The sequence below is a fragment of the Anas acuta genome, chromosome 13, assembly GCF_963932015.1.
Source record: "Anas acuta chromosome 13, bAnaAcu1.1, whole genome shotgun sequence".
In the NCBI taxonomy this organism is placed as follows: Eukaryota; Metazoa; Chordata; class Aves; order Anseriformes; family Anatidae; genus Anas; species Anas acuta.
The window spans coordinates 6296996-6320463 of NC_088991.1; the positions used below are offsets into that span (position 1 = coordinate 6296996).

Genomic DNA, 23468 nt, shown 5'->3' on the forward strand with positions numbered 1-23468 from the left:
GTCTGCCAGGGGTCAGTACTGGGGCCTATCTTGTTTAATACCTTTATTGTTGACCTAGATGAGGGCATTGAGTGTACCCTCAGAAGGTTTGCAGATGGCACCAAGGTGGGAGGTAGTGTCCACCTGTCTGAGGGTAGGGTGGCCCTTCAGAGGGGTCGGGATAGGCTGGACTCCTGGGCTGAGGCAAATGGGAAGAAGGTCAACGAGGCCAAGTGCCGGGTCCTGCACTTTGGCCACAACCCCATTCAGAGCTACAGGCAGAGTGGCTAGAGGACTGTGAAGAGGAAAAGCACCTGGGGGTGTTGGTCGATGCTTGCCTGAACGTGAGCCAGCAGTGCGCCCAGGTGGCCAAGAAGGCCAACTGCATCCTGGCTTGTATCAGCAACAGTGCAGCCAGCAGGACCAGGGAGGTGATCGCCCCCCTGTACTCTGCTCTGGCGAGGCTGCACCTTGAGTGCTGTGCTCAGCTTTGGGCCCCTCTCTACAAGAAGTACATTGAGGCCCCGGAGCGTGTCCAGAGATGGGCTACAAAGCTGGTGAAGGGCCTGGAGCACAAGTCCTGTGAGGAGCGGCTGAGGGAACTGGGGTTGTTTGGTCTGGGGAAGAGGTGGCTCAGAGGAGACCTCATTGCTCTCTACAACTGCCTGAAGGGAGGTTGTGATGAGGAGGGAGCCGGCCTCTTCTCTCAGATAACTAATGATAGGACTTGAAGAAATGGCCAACAGTTGCTCCTGGGGAGAGTTAGATATCAGGAAAAGCTTTTTCTCTCAAAGAGTGGTCACGCACTGGAATGGCCTGCCCAGGGAGGTGGTGGAATCAGCGTCCCTGGCAGTGTTCAACAAGTGCCTGAAGGAGGTGCTACGAGATAAGATTTAGTAACTTAGGCGGTAGTATTGGTGACAGCAGGACGGTTGGGCTAGATGACCTTGTAGGTCTTTTCCAACCTTGTGTTTCTATGACCATCTAATTCCAGCCTCTGCCATGGGCATGGACCCCTCCCAGCAGCCCAGGCTGCCCCCAGCCCCACCCAGCCTGGCCTTGGGCACTGCCAGGGGGCTCCCTGGGGCTCTCCCCCTCTTGTCATTGCCAGTGGGCATCTTCCTGCACGGAGAAAGAAAGAGAAGGACGAGTCTGAGCCACCGTGTGGGACTCTGTCACCTGGTCACCCACTGCCAGGTATCCAGAAAGCCATAACGGTCTTGGTTCCTTACCTGGTTTAGTTCTGCCGCCTCTGACAGTGCTTTTCCCACCGCTGGTATCCTTGTTGGCCTGCAGAGCTCCCCCGGCCCCCCTGGAAGGGAACGCGTGCTGCCCCTGTCCTCTCTTGGACCACGTAACCTCACCGGGAGGGTGCTGCGGGCACCTCCGAGCACCACGGCTTGGTGCGTCCCAGGCGGGGGCTAAGCGAGCTCTGCAAGCAGAAAAGCTTTTCTGCTCTTCTCTCAAGTGCCACGAGGCTGAGCCCTTGTCAGCGCCTGGGTCCTGGCCCCACGAGCTCCTGCCCTGGCCTGGAGGAGGCATCTTGGCAAGCTGTGCTCCGGCCTGGCTGGGACAGGGGCTTTCCTTGCCCCGGGGATGCGCTTTCCCTTGGGACGGGATTTGTTGCAACCCAGGGCACTGCTCAGCTTTAGTTTGCTCTGTAAAGCAGTCTGCCCTGGCCTGCACCCCCTCGAGAAACCTGGTCCAGAGCTGGCCAAGGCAGGATCTGGCCCCAGAGCTGGGGCCCAGATAACACTGAGCTATCCTGTGCTTGAGGAGACCCAGCGGGGACACCAGCAGAGGATCCAAATGGAATCCTTCTATTGCAGCGGCTCTAGCAAAGCAAAGAAAAAGGTGAGTGTAGGATTTCTTTTTTATTATTATTTATTTAATTTTTTCATGTTTGAATATTTCTCATCTGATACCGGGGGGACAGCAAAGGACCTTCAGCTGAACCCAAAAGTCTACAGCCCACAAAGGATGGAAACCACTGACAGCTGTGGTGTGACCACAAGGTCAGTTAAGAGCCTGTGCAAGGGAAATCAGCACAGGCTAGGTCACTGGTTCTTTTAAATATATATAAAAAACCAGAATATATATATATTATATATATATATATATATATATAAAATATATATATATATATAGGATATATATATATCCTGCAACATATATATATATGTTGCAGGAAGAACGGCCGAAAACATGACAGACACCAGTATGCTCAGATCATGCTCTCTCTTTATTACCAAAATAGCCTGATTCTCATAGCAAACTTAACATAGACGGATAGTGTCTCACACAAGATTATCAGTCAAAATGCACTCAGAGAAACAACAGCAAGAAAACAACCCCACCTGCAAGAAAACAACCCCCTTGTGATTAGCAGCCACGCAGATCTTGTCCTTGCAGCCAGCTGCTGGCAACAATATTTTTAATTCCTCAGTCGGGCGGTATGGGAACACCGTCATGCGAACTCCTCATAGTTGCCCTGGTACCTTGGTTTGATCAGCTGAAACAAGTCATGGCCTCCTTGCTGTTCCAAAAATCACTCAACATTTATATAAATATATATATGAAAATATATATATATAAAAATATTTAAAAATAGAAAAGGAGAACTTGCAAACCACAATAATGGTCAGTACCCAGGAAAGGGCACCTGCAAAGAGGTAGACCAGTGTGGGATCTGTAATCACATATTGCCAGCCGTACCCCGGGGTGCACCAAGCACGGCACCGCTAGTCGGTCGAGGGAAGGAACTGTCCTGCCTGCCTGCCCTGCGCTGTGCGGCCTCACCTCGAGTGCTGTGGGCAGTTCTGGGCACCACAGCACAAGGACACGAAACTGTTGGAGGGTGTCCAGAGGAGGGCGATGAAGATGGTGAAGGGCCTAGAGGGGAAGACAGCTGAGGGCACTGGGCCTGGTCAGCCTGGAGAAGAGGAGGCTGAGGGGGGACCACAACACGGTCTGCAGCTTCCTCGTGAGGGGCAGTGGGGAGGCAGGTGACCTGTTCTGTGTAAACACCAGTGATAAGACCCACGGGAACAGTGTTAAGCTGAGATAAGGGAGGTTTAGGCTGGACATCAGGGTGAGGTTCTTCACCGAGAGAGTGATCGCACAGTCAGAATCACAGAATCGTCTAGGTTGGAAGAGACCTCAAGATCATTGTGTCCAACCTCTGGCCTAACACTAACCAGGCCTCCACTAAACCATATCACTAAGTTCAACATCTAAACGTCTTTTAAAGACCTCCAGGGATGGTGACTCCACCACTTTCCAGGGCAGCCCATCCCAATGCCTCACAACCCTCTCAGTAAAGAATTTCTTCCTAACATCCAACCTCAAACTCCCCTGGTGCAACTTTAGCCCATTCCCCCTACTCCTGTCACAACGCACGTGGGAGAACAGATCAACCCTCACCTTGCTACAGTCTCATAGAATCATAGAATCATAGAATCATAGAATATCCTGAGTTGGAAGGGACCCTTAAGGATCATCAAGTCCAACTCTTGACACCGCACAGGTCTACCCAAAAGTTCAGACCATGTGACTAAGCGCACAGTCCAATCTCTTCTTAAATTCAGTCAGGCTCGGTGCAGTGACCACTTCCCTGGGGAGCCTGTTCCAGTGTGCAACCACCCTCTCTGTGAAGAACTTCCTCCTGATGTCAAGCCTAAACTTCCCCTGCCTCAGCTTAACCCCGTTCCCGCGGGTCCTGTCGCTGGTGTTAATGGAGAAAAGGTCTCCTGCCTCTCGACACCCCCTTATGAGGAAGTTGTAGACTGCGATGAGGTCTCCCCTCAGCCTCCTCTTCTCCAGGCTGAACAGGCCCAGTGCCCTCAGCCGTTCCTCGTACGTCTTCCCCTCCAGGCCTTTCACCATCTTCGTAGCCCTCCTCTGGACACTCTCCAACAGTTTCATGTCCTTTTTATACTGTGGTGCCCAGAACTGCACACAGTACTCGAGGTGAGGCCGCACCAGCGCAGAGTAGAGCGGGACAATCACCTCCCTCGACCTACTAGCGATGCCGTGCTTGATGCACCCCAGGATACGGTTGGCCCTCCTGGCTGCCAGGGCACACTGCCGGCTCATATTCAACTTGTTGTCTACCACGACCCCCAGATCCCTCTCTTCTAGGCTGCTCTCCAGCATCTCATCGCCCAGTCTGTACGTGCAGCCAGGGTTTCCCCGTCCCAGGTGCAGGACCCGGCACTTGCTCTTATTGAACTTCATGCGGTTGGCGATCGCCCAGCTCTCCAACCTATCCAGATCCCTCTGCAAGGCCTTTCCACCCTCATTCGAGTCCACAACTCCTCCAAGTTTGGTGTCATCGGCAAACTTGCTCAAAATATACCTTCTATTCCTACATCCAGATCGTTTATAAAAATATTGAAAAGTACCGGCCCTAAAATGGAGCCTTGAGGGACCCCACTAGTGACCGCCCGCCAGCCTGACGCAGCGCCATTCACCATAACCCTTTGGACCCTGCCCGTTAGCCAATTGCTCACCCATCGTATGATGTTTTTATTTAGCTGTATGGTGGACATTTTGTCCAGTAGGATCCTATGGGAAACCGTGTCAAAAGCCTTGCTGAAGTCCAAAAAAATCACATCAGCTGGTTTCCCTTGGTCCACCATACGGGTGATCTTATCATAAAAGGAAATCAGGTTAGTTAGGCAGGACCTACCCTTCACAAACCCATGCTGGCTGGGACCAATGACTGCTTTGTCCCCCAGGTGCGCCTCAATAAGTTCGAGAACCATCTTCTCCATGATTTTACCAGGCACTGACGTGAGACTGACAGGCCTGTAATTGCTAGGGTCTTCTTTCTGACCCTTCTTGAAAATCGGCACAACATTTGCCAGCTTCCAGTCTACCGGGACCTCTCCAGACTCCCAGGATCGTTGAAAAATAATTGAGAGAGGTTCCGCGATGATGTCCGCCAGCTCTTTCAGCACCCGGGGATGAATCCCATCCGGACCCATGGACTTGTAGGGATCCAGGTGGAGTAGCAAATCCCGCACACGTTCAGGGTCGGTTGGGAGTTTGTCATCCCCACCGTCCCGGTCCTCCAGCTCAGGGCACGCTGGGTCCCGAAGCCCATCATCGGCATTGAAGACAGAGGCAAAGAAGGCGTTAAGCGTCTCTGCTTTGCCTATGTCATCGTCTGTGAGAAGACCTTCCCTATCAAGGAGCGGCCCTATGTATTCTTTAGTTCTCCTTTTTCCATTCACATATCTAAAAAAAACCTTTTTATTTTCTCTCACAGACACAGCCAGCTTCAACTCTAGGTGTGCTTTAGCCACACGAATTTTCTTCCTACAAACACGAACAGCATCCCTGTATTCTTTCCATGTCACCTGGCCCTCCTTCCAGTAGCGAAACACTCTCTGTTTCCGCCTAATCTGCATAAGAATGTTCCTGGTCAGCCACGACGGCCTCCTGCCCCGCCTGCCTGACTTGCGATATTTAGGAATTGCCTGATCTTGTGCTTCTAGGAGGCATCGCTTAAAGAGTGACCAGCACTGTTGGACATCAAGGCCTTCAAGAGCAGCTTCCCAGGGGACCTTGCTGACTAATTCCCTGAGCAGCCTGAAGTCCGCCTTCCCCATATCTAGGGATGAGGTTTTGGTGGCACTTTTCCTTCTGTCACCGTAAATTTTGAACTCAACCACTTCATGGTCGCTATGACCGAGGCAGCCACCAATCACCACATCTCCCACCAGACCCTCTCTGTTTTCCAGCAACAGGTCAAGGAGGGCACCTTTCCTAGTTGGCTCCGTTAGCACCTGCACCAAGAAGTTATCATCTAGGTGCTTCATGAACCTCCTGGACTTGCTCGTGTCAGCCGTGTGGCACTCCCAGTTAACGTCTGGCAAGTTGAAGTCCCCCATAAGGACAAGGGGAGTTAATCTCGAGGCCTCTCTTAGTTCTGTAAAGAATAATTTATCGGCGCTATCGTCCTGTCCAGGCGGTCTGTAATAGACTCCCACAACGAGATCCCCTTTATTCGTTCGTCCCTTGATCCTTACCCAGAGGTCTCTCTAAGTCTCCTTAGGGGAAGTTTAGGCTGGCCATCAGGAAGACGTTCTTCACTGAGAGGGTGGTTCCACACTTGCACAGGCTCCCCAGGGAAGCAGTCACTGCACCAAGCCCGTCTGAATTTAAGAAGAGATTGGACTTAGGCACATGGTCTAATCTTTTGGGTAGACCTGTGCGGTGCCAGGAGTTGGACTTGATGATCCTCATGGGTCCCTTCCAACTCGGGATATTCTATGGTTCTATGATTCTATGCAGAAAATGTAGGTTTAATTAGCACTGTATACAAAAAAATTGTGGGAAATGTAGGAAAAGTAGGTTTAGTTAGAAATGTGGATAAGACTCGTGAAAAATCAGGAAAGGAGTTCTGAAGACAAGAGAAATGTGGGGGATGCGAGTCACCACAGAGTCTGAGGCATACGGGAATAACAAGAGGAGGTGAGAGCAAGGACTGCCACAAGGCCCAGGAACGAGGAAAGCAACAAAGTGTGACCAAAACCCAGCATGGGAACAGGAGGTTGCAGTAAGGTACCTACCAGCCTGAGAAATACAAGGATCAAAGGACTGTAAACGGGGCTGGAGGATTTGTGGAAGGAAAACCTCTGGAAGGGAAGTGTGTAAAAGGAGCATAGCCAGGTTGCAATAGAGACTTGATCACACGAAGAGTCCGTGCACTCGGTCACCACAAATGGCACCCAACGTGGGGCACAACAAGTGAGGCTGTAGCAGCCCATTCCAGTGGCAATGCCCAACCCAACCGTAGCTGGAGGAAAAGGAAAGGCTCTCGAGCACCATCACCGATCTGCAGGACAGGAGATGAGCAGTCGGGAACTATGGGAAGCTCCCTTAGAAAAGAGCTGCAATCTAACCTAGATGTATTACAAAGAATCCTTAAGACTCAAAATCATCCAGTATCCACTTTGGCACTAGTTCAGTGTCAGGACTGGCCTAGGAGGAATGTACCAGCTTTTCCAATGACTGGTTCTTCTGATGTCATCCCCCAGATGGTGACAAATCCACCCGTGCTGTTCTGCAGGAAGGCAGATGGATGCTTCCCGGTGAGTATTAAATATTCATTGTTACATGACGAGTATCTGCAGCAACCAGAGAAGGAGACAGATAACGTGTGCTGGAAGTCACCAAGATGGACGTGGTCTGTAAGCTGTGGGAGACCTCCTGGGGGTCCGGCTGCTGCTGCTTCTCCTGATTTTTCTTGTAAGCTGAAAGCGAAGGAGAGGGCATCAGCTCCTGGGTTTCCAACACCACCCTGAGCTTCATGGGGACATGTGAAAATGCGACTGCAGGGAAGAATGGGTTTTGGAGGCTTTCCCATGGCTAAACCCTTCCCTTTCCAAAACCAGATCTCTGTTTTGGATGGAGAGCCAGAAGGCAGCACAGAGATGGAAACCCACCTTGCCTGCAAGCCCCTGCACCTCTAACCTACGAGCCCTTGGTAGGTTAGTGCAATATTTCTTGTGTTTCAGATTCCAAATTATTCCGCACACCCTGGCAAAGCAGGGGTCCTCTTCCCACCCTCTCCTCAATACATCATGGAGCCAGTGAGGCACACCGTGGGTTCACTACTGCTCAGGTTAGTGGCCAGCTGGGCACCAGCCCACATCTCCTGGGTCAGGAGGAGAGCAGAAGAGCATCCTCCATGTTCGAAAGGAGAAACTCGCTTTTCACGAACACCTCCATGAGCATCCCTGGGTGAAGCAGAGGCACATTGCCTCTTGTCTCAAGACCTGCTGCCAGGGGGTGGGAGCTGAGAGCAGGGTCTCAGTGACGGAGCAGCTACTTGGTGTGGCTGGAATCACAGAATTGTCTAGGTTGGAAGAGACCTCAAGATCATCGTGTCCAACCTCTGACCTAACACTAACCAGGCCTCCACTAAACCATATCAATAAGTTCAACATCTAAACGTCTTTTAAAGACCTCCAGGGATGGTGACTCAACCACTTCCCTGGGCAGCCCATCCCAATGCCTCACAACCCTCTCAGTAAAGAAGTTCTTCCTAACATCCAACCTCAAACTCCCCTGGTGCAACTTTAGCCCATTCCCCCTCGTCCTGTCACCAGGCACGTGGGAGAACAGGCCAACCCCCACCTCACTACAGCCTCCTTTGAGGTACCTGTAGAGAGTGATAAGGTCGCCCCTGAGCCTCCTTTTCTCAAGGCTGAACAAGCCCAGCTCCCTCAGCCACTCCTCGTAGGATTATTCTCTAAACCCCTCACCAGCTTCATCACCCTTCTCTGGACTCGCTCGAGCACCTCCATGTCCTTCTTCTAGAGAGAGCCAAAGGAAACCTCTGGGCTACTTACAGCACAGGAAGAGGACCAGCAGCATGGAGAGGACTGCCACAGCAGGAATGACGAAGCCAATGGTCAGATTGACAGCCTCTGAGCAGCCCCGCTCTGCCAAGGAGACAGTGAGAACTTGTCAGTGGTTGCTCTCCTGCCCCCCTTGAACATCTACAGAACATGAAGGTCATTCAGAGCATCCTGGTGCTTCACGCTCTGGAGCTCCAGGGGCAAACCTTGCCCTGCTGTGACCTCCCGGTTAAGCACAAGGCTTGCCATGACTGCATCACCTACAGCCTACAAAGCCACCCAAGGACTTTCTCTTCCCTGGGTGAGGCCAGTCCCACCCCGAACACCCCACCTCTCCCCAGAAGGAAGGCGACCAAGGGCACACGCGGTGCCAACCCGGCCGCCCATTACCGTGGAGCTGATGGAAGCCGCGCAGCAGGAGGCTGGTGAACAGCAGGTTGACTACCAGCGTCGTGACTATAATGTACGGGATGACACGGTGCCCTAGGAGAGGGGAGAAGTTCTGGTGGATGGGAGAGAAATGGGAGAGGAGGGCAGGCCGGCATGGGGAGTTTGCTCCCAGGCTCTCCTGGGGCCTTTTGCACCGGAGGTTTAGGCCACCGACAGCAACTCACAGCCTTTGGACGTGAAGCGTATGAGCACTGCTGGTCTGCACAGCGCCATCAGCACCACCATCAGTGCCATGGCCACGATCCCAGCTGAGAGGAAAAGCCCGAGCAGGATGAAGGCAGCAGAATGACCTGTGGGGAGCAGAATTAAACAAGGAGGTGAGATGGGAAAGCTTCTCCTGGCTGAGGCAGATGCTACAGAGCAGGGAACCCTGACATTGATTCTCCAAACCCAACAGCACTGCATCAGACAAGGATGCTGCTGGAGAGACCTGGAGGTCTTTGGTGTCATCAAAGATAAGACATGGGAGAAATGAAGAACAACCCAGTTTAAATGAATCCTACCATCTTCCTGCATCCAGATGACAGAGGCAGCCAACAGGAGGAGAGAAGAGGTGCACAGCAGCCCCAGGATGGACATCATTAACCATTTCCATGCTTCCTTTCCTGGGCAAAAGGCAAATACATTTGAGTTAGGGCTCGGAACCTCACCAAGGGATCCAGGGTGCAGCCTGGGAAGGGAAGGTGAACACCAAGCACACGTTTCCCTTGTAAAGAATCAAATTCCTGAGATTTGGAAACCTCAAAGACAAACCCTGGTGGACTTCAAAGGCTTTTGGTAGGCTTCCAAAGGGCTTTGTTTGACTTGAGGAGGAACCATGAGATGCGAGCCTGATCTGGACTTGCTGTTGGCTAGGTCGTATGGTCTCTTTTCTGCTAACCATCATGTTGCTACAGAAGCACCCACATCAACCCGTAAGCTTGGGTATGGGTGCACAGCAGTTTGCACCATCCTGACCCAAACACCAGTGTGCTTGGTCGCCAAACCCAATGCCACGTGGCCCTTGGTCAGCTCTCAGCACCTCCACGCAGGAAGCTCTTTGTGTCCTGCCCTTTCTATTTCTCCCCAGGGACTCCTGAGGACAGAGAGGAACAACTCCTATGCCTCATACCGTGATACCTGCGGGTGGCCCAGTTTCTCCCAAAGCCATTTGGGATTACTGCTGCTAGGAAATTTTGTTTTCTGTTCAAGCCGCAGAAGCATAAGAAGAAGTGCATGAACTCCACGACCATCGAGCAAGCTTCCACCAACTACCACGGTGAGTTCAGAGAGAATGGGCTTGCCTCGCCCTCTGCCCTCTCCACGGCATGGAGAGAGGAGCTCAGGCGTGGGCACTCACCGAGTCTGAGCTTCCCCAGGTGAGAGTGCCAGATAACGTAGAGGACGGCAGAGATGGCAGTGAGCACCAGCGCAGCAGCGGTCACCATCTGTGCAGCACGGGCAGGAGGTGTAAGACCTGCAGGGAGGACAACCCCACAACATGGAGCAGCTATCCCAGGAGTCTGCAACAAGCTCGAAACCCTAAAGGATTACTGGGTTTCCTTGCGTGGCAGATCCCACGAGAGGCAGCTGAAACCTGCGAGGGTCTCAGAGACAAAGTGCTGGTGCCCAGACCTGCTAGAGATGAGAAGACAGAGCGGGCCTGAGCTGGCACCTAAATACACAAAGGCTGCAGGTCCAAGTGAGACAACAGCCAACGAACAATCCATCTGCCAGCCCCAGGACCACAGCAGAGCTGCTGGGGGTCTCGTCCAGGTACCTGTGGGCTCAGGGCTGCTGTGACAAGGTGGCAAACCACCGGACCCACCCCGGCAGGGCAATGCTAACCTGTCACGGTCAGGATGAGGGCTGCCTCCTTCCAGCTGATGGAGTTGCTGATTATGCAGGAGTAGGAGCCGCAATCCGACTTCTCTGCCTTCCTTATCTGCAGCACAGTGGTCTTCCCAGTGAGCTGGAAGCACTTTTCGGGAGGAAGGGGATGTCCATCCTTCTTCCAGGAGACATCAGCCACCGTTCCTTCTGGCAGCACGCAGGTCAGCTTGATGAGTGAACCGGCCAGGTTTGAGCTGCTCAGGAGCTTGGGCTGGGGCAAGGGCTCTGGAAAGCAGAGAGCGACATGGCAGCACTGCCTGGGATTGCCTCTCCTCCCACCTTAAACCTGCCCCGCACGAGATGCGAGAACAGCAAGCCCCATGAGGGGTGAGCAACACATCCCCTTCTCATTCGCACCTCAGCTCAGTGCCTCTGTTGAGTCTGGCAGGGGAGAAGACAGTGCAGGAGCAGGGCAGCATCCACCAAGCTCAGAGCCAATGTTCCAGCCGCTGCTCTTAAGCCACGGCACCTCCCCTGGGGTGGGCAGCACCAGCCCCTGGAGCTCAGGCATGGCACCCTGGGGCCACGGACACCGACCCGACAGAGCTGCACGTTGGGATTATGCTGGGAAGTGATGACGGGGACTTTATGGACACTTCCAAGAGGAGAAAGCTGCTCCCACACAGCAGTGGGGTGGAGGGGTGCTCTGGCACAAGGACATGGACGTATCAGAAGAGTCCAGAGGAGGGCCACAACAGAGATGATCAGGGGGCTGGAGCACCTCTGCTATGGAAAGAGGCTGAGAGAGTTGGGGGTGTTCAGCTGGGAGAAGAGAAGGCTCTGGGGGGACCTTTTACCAACCTTCCAGTACCTAAAGGGAGCTACAGGAAAGCTGGGGAGGGACTCTTTGCCAGGGAGTGGAATGATACGACAAGGAGTAAGAGCTTTAAACTAAAAAGGGATAGGTTTAGATTAGATATAAGGAAAACATCTTTATTATGAGGGTAGTGAGGCACTGGCACAGGGTGCCAAGACAAGCTCTGTGTGCCCCATCCCTGAAGGTGCCCAAGGCCAGGCTGGATGTCACCGTTGGCATCCTGGGCTGGTGGATGGTGTCACTGCCCATGGCAGATGGTTGGAAAGGGGTGGGCTGTAAGGGGCTCATTGAGAGGGCTTTAAACTAGGTAAGAAGGGGGATGGGGCTGAAGCAAGGATTGTTGGGGCTGTGCCATGGAGAACAATGGCAAGGCCGGAGGATAAGGTAAAGGCCCATCTGAAGTGCATCTACACCAATGCAAGCAGCATGGGTAACAAACAGGAGGAGCTGGAAGCCATCGTGCAGCAGGCAGGCTACGACTTGGTTGTCATCACGGAGACATGGTGGGACCAGTCTCATAACTGGAGTGCTGCAATGACTGGCTATAGGCTCTTCAGAAGGGACAGGCAGCACAGAAGGGGTGGCGGTGTGGCTCTCTATATTAGAGAGTCTTTTGATGTTGTAGAACTCGAGAATGATGATGTTGTAGAACTGGGAATGACAAGGTCGAGTCCCTTTGGGTTAGGATCAACTGGGACAACAAGGCTAGTGTCCTGGTCGGGGTCTGCTATAGACCACCGAACCAGGATGAGGAGACGGATGAGGAGTTCTACAGGCAGCTGACAGAAGTTGCGAAATCTTCAGTGCTTGTACTCGTGGGGGACTTCAACTTCCCTGACATTTCCTGGAAGCACAACACAGCCCAGAGAAAGCAGTCTAGGAGGTTTCTGGAGAAAGTGGAAGATAGCTTCCTGACGCAGCTGGTTAGTGAGCCTACGAGGGGTGGTGCCCCGCTAGACCTTCTCTTCACAAACAGAGAAGGACTGGTGAAGGATGTGATTGTCGGGAGTTGTCTTGGGCAGAGTGACCATGAAATGGTGGAGTTCACTATTCTTGGCGAGGCCAGGAAGGGGACCAGTAAAACTGCTATATTGGACTTCCAGAGGGCTGACTTTGGGCTGCTCAGGACACTGGTTGGCAGAGTCCCTTGGGAGGCGGTTCTGAAGGGCAGAGGGATCCATGAAGGCTGGGCGCTGTTCAAGAGGGAAATCTTAAAGGCACAGGAGCGGTCTGTTCCCACGTGCCCAAAGATGAGCCAGCGGGGAAGAAGACTAGCCTGGCTGAACAGAGAACTGTGGCTTGAGCTTAGGAGAAAAAAGAGGGTTTATAATCTTTGGAAAAAAGGACAGGCCACCGAGTAGGACTACAAGGATGTAGCGAGGCTGTGCAGGGACAAAATTAGGAAGGCCAAAGTTCATCTGGAGCTCAATCTGGCTACTGCCATTAAAGATAAAAAAAACGTTTTTATAAATACATCAACACAAAAAGGAGGACTAAGGAGAATGGATGCGGGGGTAAACTTAGTTACAAGAGATGAGGAAAAGGAGGAGGTGCTCAATGCCTTATTTGCCTCAGTCTTTAGCGGCAATACCGGTTGTTCTCTGGATACCCAGTACCCTGAGCTGGTGGAAGGGGATGGGGAGCAGGATGTGGCCCTCACCATCCACGAAGAACTGGTTGATGACCTGGTGTGGCACTTGGATGTGCACAAGTCGATGGGGCCGGATGGGATCCACCCAAGGGTACTGAGAGAACTGGCAGAGGTGCTGGCCAAGCCCCTATCCATCATTTATCAGCAGTCCTGGCTATTGGGGGAGGTCCCAGCTGACTGGCGGCTAGCAAATGTGACGCCCATCTACAAGAAGGGCCGGAGGGCTGACCCGGGGAACTACAGGCCTGTCAGTTTGACCTCAGTACCAGGAAAGCTCATGGAGCAGATCCTCTTGGGAGTCATCATGCGGCACTTGCAGGGCAAGCAGGAGATCAGGCCCAGTCAGCATGGGTTTATGGAAGGCAGATCCTGCTTGACGAACCTGATCTCCTTCTATGACAAAGTGACGCGCTGGGTGGACGAGGGAAAGGCTCTGGATGTGGTGTACCTTGACTTCAGCAAGGCTTTTGACACCGTCTCCCACAGCATTCTCCTCAAGAAACTGGCTGCTCTTGACTTGGACTGGCGCACGCTTCGTTGGGTTAGAAACTGGCTGGATGGCCAGGCCCAAAGAGTTGTGGTAAATGGAGTCAAGTCCAGTTGGAGGCCGGTCACTAGTGGCGTCCCCCAGGGCTCGGTGCTGGGGCCGGTCCTCTTTAATATCTTCATCAATGATCTGGATGAGGGCATCGAGTGCACCCTCAGTAAGTTCGCAGATGACACCAAGCTAGGTGCGTGTGTCGATCTGCTCGAGGGTAGGAAGGCTCTGCACGAGGATCTGGATAGGCTGCACCGATGGGCTGAGGTCAACTGCATGAAGTTCAACAAGGCCAAGTGCCGGGTCCTGCACCTGGGGCGCAATAACCCCAAGCAGAGCTACAGGCTGGGAGATGAGTGGCTGGAGAGCTGCCAGGCAGAGAAGGACCTGGGAGTGATGGTGGACAGTCGGCTGAATATGAGCCAGCAGTGTGCTCAGGTGGCCAAGAAGGCCAACGGCATCCTGGCTTATATCAGAAACAGTGTGGCCAGCAGGGCTAGGGAGGTGATCGTCCCCCTGTACTCGGCTCTGGTGAGGCCGCACCTCGAGTACTGTGTTCAGTTTTGGGCCCCTCACTACAAGAAGGACATCGAGGTGCTTGAGCGGGTCCAGAGAAGGGCGACGAAGCTGGTGAGGGGCCTGGAGAACAAGTCCTACGAGGAGCGGCTGAGGGAGCTGGGCTTGTTCAGCCTGGAAAAGAGGAGGCTCAGGGGCGACCTTATTGCTCTCTACAGGTACCTCAAAGGAGGCTGTAGCGAGGTGGGGGTTGGCCTGTTCTCCCACGTGCCTGGTGACAGGACGAGGGGGAATGGGCTTAAGTTGCGCCAGGGGAGTTTGAGGTTGGATGTTAGGAAGAACTTCTTTACTGAAAGGGTTGTTAGGCACTGGAACGGGCTGCCCAGGGAAGTGGTGGAGTCACCATCCCTGGAAGTCTTCAAAAGATGTTTAGATGTAGAGCTTAGGAATATGGTTTAGTGGGGACTGTTAGTGTTAGGTTAGAGGTTAGACTCGATGATCCTGAGGTCTCTTCCAACCTAGAAATTCTGTGATTCTGTGATTCCGTCCTTTCCAACCCAAACCTTTCTGTGATTCTGTGGTTCATGGGATCTAAAATAGGACTCCACTATTGCCTGCATTTCAACTGGTCAAACCCCAGATGCCGTGCTTGATGCACCCCAGGGTACGGTTGGCCCTCCTGGCTGCCAGGGCACCCTGCTGGCTCATATTCAGCTTGCTATCAACCACAACTCCCAGATCCCTCTCTGCAGGGCTGCTCTCCAGCATCTCGTCACCCAGTCTGTACAAACAGCCAGGGTTGCCCTGTCCCAGGTGCAGGACCCAGCACTTGCTCTTGTTGAACTTCATGCGGTTGGTGATTGACCAGCTCTCCAGTCTGTCCAGGTCTCTCTGCAAGGCCTTTCCACCCTCATTCAAATCCACAACTCCCCCAAGTTTGGTGTCATCGGCAAATTTGCTCAGAACTCCTTCTAGTCCTACATCCAAATCGTTTATAAAGACATTGAAGAGGACTGGCCCTAAAATGGAGCCTTGAAGGACCCCACTAGTGACCATCCGCCAGCCAGATGTGGCCCCATTAACCACAACCCTTTGAGCCCTGCCTGTCAGCCAATTGCTCACCCATCGGATGATGTTTTTATTAAGTTGTATGCTGGACATTTTGTCCCGTAGGATCTTGTGGGAAACCGTGTCAAAAGCCTTGTTGAAGTCCAAAAAGATCACATCAGCTGGTTTCCCTTGGCCAACTACACAGGTGATCTTATCATAAAAGGAAAACAAATTTGTTAGGGAGGACCTGCCCCTCATGAACCCATGTTGGCTGGGACCAATGACTGCATTGTCCCCCAGGTGCGCTTCAGTAACTTCAAGAATCATCTTCTCCATAATTTTACCAGGCACTGATGTGAGACTGACAGGCCTGTAATTGCTAGGACCTTCTTTCTTGCCCTTCTTGAAAATTGGCACAACATTTGCCAGCTTCCAGTCTACTGGAACCTCTCCAGATTCCCAAGATCACTGAAAAATAATTGAGAGAGGTCCTGCGATGACATCACCCAGCTCCTTAAGCACCCTGGGATGGATCCTATCCGGACCCATGGGCTTGTATGGCTCCAGGTGGAGCAGCAAATCCCACACACATTCAGGGTCGGTTGGGAGTTTGTCATTCCCACCGTCATGGTCCTCCAGCTCAGGGCACGCTGGGTCCCAAAGCCCAACATCAGTGTTGAAGACAGAGGCGAAGAAGGCATTAAACATCTCTGCTTTGCCTATGTCGTCGTCTGTGAGGAGACCTTCCCCATCAAATAGCAGACCTATGTTTTCTTTGGTCCTCCTTTTTCTGGTCACATATCTAAAAAAAAACTTTGTGATTGTCTCCCACAGACATGGCCAGCTTCAACTCTAGTTGGGCTTTGCCCACACAAATTTTCTCCCTGCAAACACGAACAGCGTCCCTGTATTCCTTCTGGTTGCTCCAGTCGCAAAGCCACACGTTAATGTGGTGAGCCCGCTTGTCAGCATTGATCCCCCCTATCGGAAGGACAGAGGCAAACACAACCTGTGCCCCTGGTCCCTTTTGATTGCTTTCAGACTTCTCGTTGCTACCTCGTCATTACCAGCCTGAAAGACCAGCAGCGGGTAGCAGTCGGTGGGCCGTACCAGGCGCTTGACTTTCTTAACAAAGTCTCTTACCCGAGCTCCGGGGAGGCAACAGACCTCCCTGTGGGCTGGGTCCGGTCGGCATATCGGGCCCTCTGTCCCTTTTCAGAAGGGAGTTCCCCAGGACAATAACCCTTCTGTCTTTCTTGACAGACGATGTAGCAATGCAGTGGGTAGGTTGCCTTGCCTTAGGCACCTTCTCCAACTGGGACGGGCTTTTGTCTACATCGCTGTTCTGACTGTTGTGTTCTAGAGCCTCATACCTGTTAAATAGGGGTGAGGTGGGCAAGGACAGGGCTCGCCTACCACCCCGAACAGGAACCCGCCTCCATTCCCCCCCTTGGCCTAGGTCCCCTCCTATTCCCTGGCAGGATGGGGGAACTTTTGTCTTCTGCGTGGCAGGAGACACTCGTGCTGTGGCAGGCTCGTGAGCCTGTCTCACGGAGGGCAGAGTATGCTTCCGTATGCTTCACCAGTCAATTTCCCTTTCTGACTCCCTGATGCTCCAGAGCCTGCTCACCTCCCCCCGAATCTCTGCAACCTGGCTGAGCAGCTCTTCTACCCAGGCACAGCTCCCACAGGCGTACCCCTTGCTGCTGCTGTGGGATACCGACAGGAGTGGTTGAATGACAGTCTATGTCATTCAAGGCAGTAATGAAACCAGAAAGTCCTCCTCTAGTCCACTTCAGGGGAGGCATACCTGTGCACCCTACTGATGGCAAATCCTACTGATGGTGAGAGAAAAACATCCTTTCAACCAATTTTGACTTACCGATCACTCTAAGAGTGGTTGTTGCTGCTTTGTCCTGCAACAAGTTAACTGTTGCTTTATAGATGCCACTGTCCGTCTCTCGCAGCTTCTGCAGGACAAGGGAGCCATTGTTTTGGTAGAAAACCACTCTGCCTTTGTAAGCTGGGTCAATGGTTACTGCCTGCGACTCTGCGTAGTAATCCAGGATTAATTTGGGGATGCCATTTCTTATGTATTCCCACTCGGTCAAATTCACGTACTTGATAGCCGGTGCGTGCATCGTGACAGAGGATCCTTCCTCTGCCCAGAGCTCTGTCATTTCTGCTGCAAGACAGGACACCTGCAAAAGCAGCAGCAGGTCTGGAAACAGGAGAGAAGCCAGAGCAGGGTGGGTTACTTCTAAGCAAAAGCCAAAGGACAAATTAAGCTGCTCTTATGCTCTTCTTGGAAAGGCCCCAACTGACTTCTTGAAACCCATTGTGCACATCTGATTTCCTTCCTCCCTTTTTGCTTTTTAAGAAAAAAACATAACATTATGGGCACGTTATAAAAATGGTTCGTAACTGGTTCAAGTATTTCCTTGCTTTTTGGAATGAAAACAACAGGAATCAGGCTCCTTCTGCATGTCAGGAGCTGCTCAGTGGGACCACGTTCAGCGTGGCTTCACCCCTGGACCTCACCCAGTTCCCTCAGCACCCGAACCTGGTGGGACCCAGGCTGCAGCACTGGGAGGCACCTGCCAGGATGCTCACGCCTCGACCAGCCCTTCTGCAGCACAGAGGTGCAAGCGAGCGTGGAAATGCTGCAGGTGCCCGCTCTCCACCTCTCCCAGGTCTGCTGCAGCAGGAGGGCTGCGCGGTGGTACCCAGCCCAAGGACAAGTCCCCTCTCACACTCACAGCCTGCGAAGGACATGGCAAAGAGCCACAGGGGCTTTCAAACCGCCACGTGGGTTGAGCTCCTTCTGCAGCAACGCTCTCAGCAGGGTCACTCGCAGCGATGGACCAGCCTGGGAACGACACCGTGAAAAGCACCCTCAGCACCATCAGCACTTCCCACGCGCTGCCAGCCCATGGCAACACAGGCAGCAGTGCTGGTGCTTTCTGCAGCCCTCCCTTCACTGCAGCTTGGCAGTGCTGCAGCTCTGCCTCGTCCCTTCAACACCCATTTGTAGAGCCGCTGCCCGTGACAGCCATGCCCCTGCCTGTACAGAAACACCTCTCTGGTTGAGCTCCCTCCCTCACTTCCTCGGGAAGATTTAGCTCCTGAGCTTGTGTGTGGCTGCAGGCTCTGCACCTGCCATATCCGTCATCATGGGGACTTGGAAAACCCCAATCACATCCCGTTCCCTTTGTGCAACAGATCACAAGAACAAACTGTCTGCACCTAACACAGTTTGCAATGGGGTGCAACACTGCTCGAGGCTGGCTTGCAGAGCTCAGATGCAATCATTGGCTTTTGGATGACAGAGACCAAATTTACTGCTCTTTTTCTTCTTCTTCTTCTTATTTTTTTTCCTACTGTTTTGCAAAGCACTGGAGCAAAGATGACGGGGGAGTAGCTGATATTTTTGTCAAAGGGACAAAATATAATGTCCTGTAATTAGAGTCACATCTGGGACACTGTTCTATAATTAGAGTCTCAGCAGTGACACAAAGATTTCAGGAATGTCTGTTTTAGAGACATGGTCTGCTTTAGAGACAGCCTGAGGCTGGTGGGAAAGGAGCTTCTCATGCAGAGACGAGAACCTGTGCTGGAGGATGGGCCCACTCCAGAGAGACATTACCTCCTGGCAGCATCCAGCTGGCTTCCACGGACCCCTGCAAATATCGGAGCAGCATCTGAAGGAAAAGAAGAAAAAAGCCTTTTCAACCATGGAGCTGCTTCTGGATCACTCCAAGCAGGTGCCCAGCCCAGCATCCTCACCCCAAGAGCAGCCAAAACCCAAGGCAAGAGGAAACAGGCCAGGCACATTGTGTTCACCCCTGTGATGGAGCTGATGGCCTGGCTTCTGCCCTGCTAAAAGGATTTTGAGAAATGAGGTTTCGGAGGTGCAGGAATTGCCCTCATATTTCATTGAGTTTCTCCCTGCCAGGTCTATCTGGATGGCAGCACAGCCTTCTGGCCTCTCAGCCACTCCTCCCAGTTTTATGTCTCTGTCTTCTCTTCTTCGTCTCCTGTCACCAGGGCACCCACCTCATTCAGCAGTGGGCCTAAATTGCCTCTAGTGTTAGTTTTATCCACAATGAATTTGAAGAAGCCCTTTCTGTTGTCCTTGACCCCTCTCGCCAGGTGTAATTCCAGGGAGGCCGGAGCTTTCCTGGTTGCCTTCCTACATCCTCTGACAACAGCCTTATATTCCTCCCAAGTGGCCAGCCCCTCCTTCCATGATCTCTCCTCTTCCACTGGAGTTTGCCCAGCACTTCCCTGTTTAGCCATGCAGGTCTCCTGGCTCTCTTTCCTGACTTCCCACCTGTTGGGATGCTCTGATCTTGAGCTCGGAACAAGCACTCCCTGAACGCTAACCAACTCTCTTGGGCTCCTTTTCCTTCAAATACCCTGTCCCGTGGGATTTCCCCTAGCAATTGCTTGAAAAGGCCAAAGTTGGCCCTACTGAAGGCCAGGGACGCGATTCTGCTCGATATTCTCTTTGTGCCACATGAGATCCCGAACTCCACCATCTCAGGGTCGCTGCAGCCAAGGCTGCCCTCAGCCTTCACCACTTCAACCAGCCCCTCCTTGCCGGTGAGGACAAGACCCAGCAGTGCTCCTCTCCTAGTTGGCACGTCCACCATTTGCATCTGGAAGTTATCATCAGTGCACTGGAGTGTGATATATGGAGTGATAATTCATGTCAAGAAAATGGTTGATGTTAATAAAGAAGGGGGAGATGTGGGAGCATGGCCATGGGGGTGGGCTGTTGAGGGATTTTTGAAACAGCAAAGATCCCATGGCTTGGTGCAGCTGAGCAAACCAAGCTACCAGGACGACTGTGAGAAGTTCCCACATTGCCCAATTGAGGAATTTAGAAATATATTGTTGCCAGCAGCTGGCTTCAAGGATGGGATGTACGTGACTGCTAATCACAAGGGGGTTGTTTTCTTGCAGGTGGGGTTGTTTTTGTGCAGTTGTTTTTCTGAGTGCTTTTGACCGATAATCTTGTGTGAGGCACTATCCACTCCTGTTAAGTCTAATATAAAAGTCAGGCTATTCGGGTTATAAACAGCAGCATGATCTGAACATACTAGCGTCTGTGATATTTTTGGCTGTTCTTCCTGCAACAGTTGGCAAACCTCATGGTTAATGATAATATCAGACTGTTAACAATGAAGCCACCAGGAATGTAAAAGAGTTTAGAGGGATCAAAGAAGGCTGATTCAGGAGACACCATGCAGTCTCCGTTTTCTTGTTCTCCAGCCATTAAGGCATGGAAGTTGCTGGGTGTTTTCTGTTGCTGTTCTATGCAAAGTTCTTTGACCAATGAAAAGTTGTTTTGAAAAGAAACAACTGGGGAGAAGGGTATAAAAGGGAAGCCTGCCTTCAGGATAAAAAGGCAACAAGATATAATGAAAAAGGAATGAATAGGGACAGGCTAGCAGAACAGAGACCAGGACGGGAACAGGCACGTTGATTGCCTCATGAAGAGAGGTTCGGCCAAACTCAGCAAATCGCTCAGAGAAGCTCGTACAGAAAGTCGCTGAAAACGGGCTCACTGGAGCTGGAAAGAAGCTCGAGCTGAGAGAAGCGGACCCGTGCACACAGCTGCCCCTCGGTGGTAAGCAGTTGCGCAGTATGGGGAATCATACATCCTTAGGAACAAAGACTGTCCTGGTAACCTTACAGCTTATTCTCCTTGTTAACAATCAGACAGGTTATGGGACCAAATTGAGGTCAAGATGTGGGACTATGCAACTAAAAACGACAAGGTTGCGGTGGGATTGCTCGGCACCTGGTGAGCAGTTTCTGAGGCCTTAAAGAGCCGTGTGGGACCACAGTCAGAAACGTGGGGTTTGCCAGACAGTGAGGGAGCTGCGGGCTCATCCACCGATCCTTCTGCTACACCGTCGGCCCTCCCACCTCTACTGCCATTGCAGGCCTTTGCTGTTATGTCCCCTGGTGACCTGGACGTGCCTTTTGACCCAGGCCGTATTTGCCTTGAAAAGCTGCCTTATCCTGGTCTGGTGACCTGTAACAGACACCCAGAACACTATTCCCCACACCAGCCTGCCCCTTAATTCTCTCCCACAGACTCTCAGCTCTCTCCTCATCCTCCCCTGGGCAGAACTCAATACAACGTAGCTGCTCTCTCACATAAAGAGCAACTCCTCCACCTCGCCTTGCTGGCCTGCCTTTCCTCAGCAGGACACACCAGTCCACGGCCACAGCCCAGCCCTGTGAGCTGTCCCACCGTGTCTGTGGAATGGCCACCAGGTCATAATCTCCTGACAAAACACGGATTCCTAACTCCTCCTGATTCTTCCCCACGCTGCTGCCACAATCAGCCACTTTTTGGCTGTTTTTCTCTGGTAGCCTCCAAAGTTTGGGCAATAAACCATTGTGGTTTTTGCCAGGAAAATGGGAAAGATATTTTATGGCATATGCAACTATTTTAAGGATGTAAGAACAGTGGCTGTGCAGAAAGCTGGCACCGTTTATAGATGGAGAATTTCCTTTTTCCAGGCACACCCCAACCAGCACAGAAATGCCGTATTCTCCTGCTGAGGGCTGGAGTCCCTCCCAGCTCTCCCTGTGCTCATGGAGACGCACTGATGATCCCCAGGTGTTGGAGAGTAAGGAAAATTTGGAAGAAGGGCATGCAATGCAGCTCTCGTGTGCTTTGCTGCTGCTTTTTAAAAAAAATGAATCCCTCCTCCAGCAGATAAAATCTCATTCCTCAGAAACCCAGGGGAAACAGAGAAGAGCCCTTGGCAGGAAATGAGTGCATAAGGCAGGCAGGCGGTTTTGTGTAACAGTGATCACACAGGACTTTGATTCTCAGTGAGACAAACACCTCCCACAGTTACTTGTGGCATGAGAGGCAGTTGCAAACACAGAGACTTTTGATGCGGGCAGATGTTTCAAGAAGTTTAGCTATAACACAGACAAGGGAGGACAGGCTCATGAAGACAGACAGACTCAAGACTATGATTTGCATCTCTTCTGTGCCTTGTCTTTCATTTCTACAAAACAGTCATGAGGAAAAAATGAAGCAGAAGCACACTAGCGTGCTGGTGTTTCACAATGAGTACTTTGTAAGGCGTGTGCTTCCAGCCCATCAGCCCCGGGAGATGCATCAGCAGCGCCTATCAAGCCTCTTGCAGGGGTGAGCTGCATGTCAGCTGTTGAAAAGAGCTCCTTACGGGGAGCAGGGCGACACTACCAGCAGCCACCCCAACAAACAGGAACACTATTTGTGCCAGAGGAGCAACAGCAGCCCAGGGTCTTTCTTTGCAGGCTGGGGAACTGATTAAGGAGGTATTGGGGAGGCATTGGGGAGGCAAGGACAATCCCCAGACAAGGACTGTATATCTCGAAACAAGACACTGGAACTCATGATAAGGAAGCGGCAGACGGACAGGGAAACAAACGTAAGGACTATAAATCTCAAAACTGGACATTGGAATTCATTATAAAGATACAACAAACGGAAGAATTGGCAACAACCAGCTCTTGCAATTAAGAAACGTGCCAATTCAGCAGATTCCTGACCAAAGGTGAAAAGTACACTGTGAGGAAGACTCGGGGTCTTCCTCCCGAAGACCCCTGCCCACGTCCCAAAGACCCCTGCCCACAATTCTTGGGAGGCTCTGCGCAGGCGCAAGGTGCCAAAAGGCTAATTAGCATGAGAAGCGAGGGAAGGCGGGATAGGTAATGAATATGTATAGGCGCTTGTAGAATATTGATAGATTGATTGTATAAATTCCAGACTGCTTTCCGCTTTGGGTATGCACGATAGGTGGAGAGATCCCCCGTGCATCCAGCGCTGCAATAAAGAATATACCACTTAAAGGAATTTCGGCTTTGATCTTTGAATCAATCTGGCACCCCAGATGGGACGACCTCTCTGCCGGTCCGCAGGACCCGCTGGGAACAGGACTCCCTAGGGTACCCCCGGGATTTCCCGGAGGGACTCCTCGACTCACCGGATCACTGCGGAGGCAGACAAGGACCCCATCATTGTAAGTGAGTATATTCTTTATTCTGGTTTGGTTTTCTGGTAGACCGGTCATCTGGGACTGTCCAGTAAGTCGGAAGGTGACTTCTGCAGGACAGTGTTTGGTATATACTTTGTGGTTAGTACCACAAGTATATCTGGGGACCTTGAGGTCCATCTGTATCTGGAACTGTCTGTAAGTCAGAAGG

At 52.1% G+C, this 23468-nt stretch overlaps 1 protein-coding gene across 2 annotated transcripts in view; it reads right to left on the minus strand.

Annotated features, from left to right (window-relative positions):
* Nucleotides 1-2203: 2203 nt before the first annotated feature.
* The window catches only part of LOC137863482 (uncharacterized), a 29660-nt gene continuing 8395 nt past the window's right edge, over nt 2204-23468 (minus strand). Inside the window, exons 3-12 of one of the 2 annotated variants that reach the window (XM_068696633.1) lie at nt 18005-18114; nt 17128-17466; nt 10629-10898; nt 10141-10257; nt 9305-9406; nt 8966-9091; nt 8742-8834; nt 8343-8435; nt 6098-7241; nt 2204-3078 (exon numbers count right to left, since the gene is read on the minus strand). In XM_068696633.1, the coding sequence (XP_068552734.1) occupies nt 7087-7241; nt 8343-8435; nt 8742-8834; nt 8966-9091; nt 9305-9406; nt 10141-10257; nt 10629-10898; nt 17128-17466; nt 18005-18020 (1311 nt within the window). In that variant the 5' untranslated portion in view covers nt 18021-18114 and the 3' untranslated portion in view covers nt 2204-3078; nt 6098-7086. The remainder of the gene's footprint in view (nt 3079-6097; nt 7242-8342; nt 8436-8741; nt 8835-8965; nt 9092-9304; nt 9407-10140; nt 10258-10628; nt 10899-17127; nt 17467-18004; nt 18115-23468) is intronic. The other variant, XM_068696634.1, reaches the window with a different exon arrangement.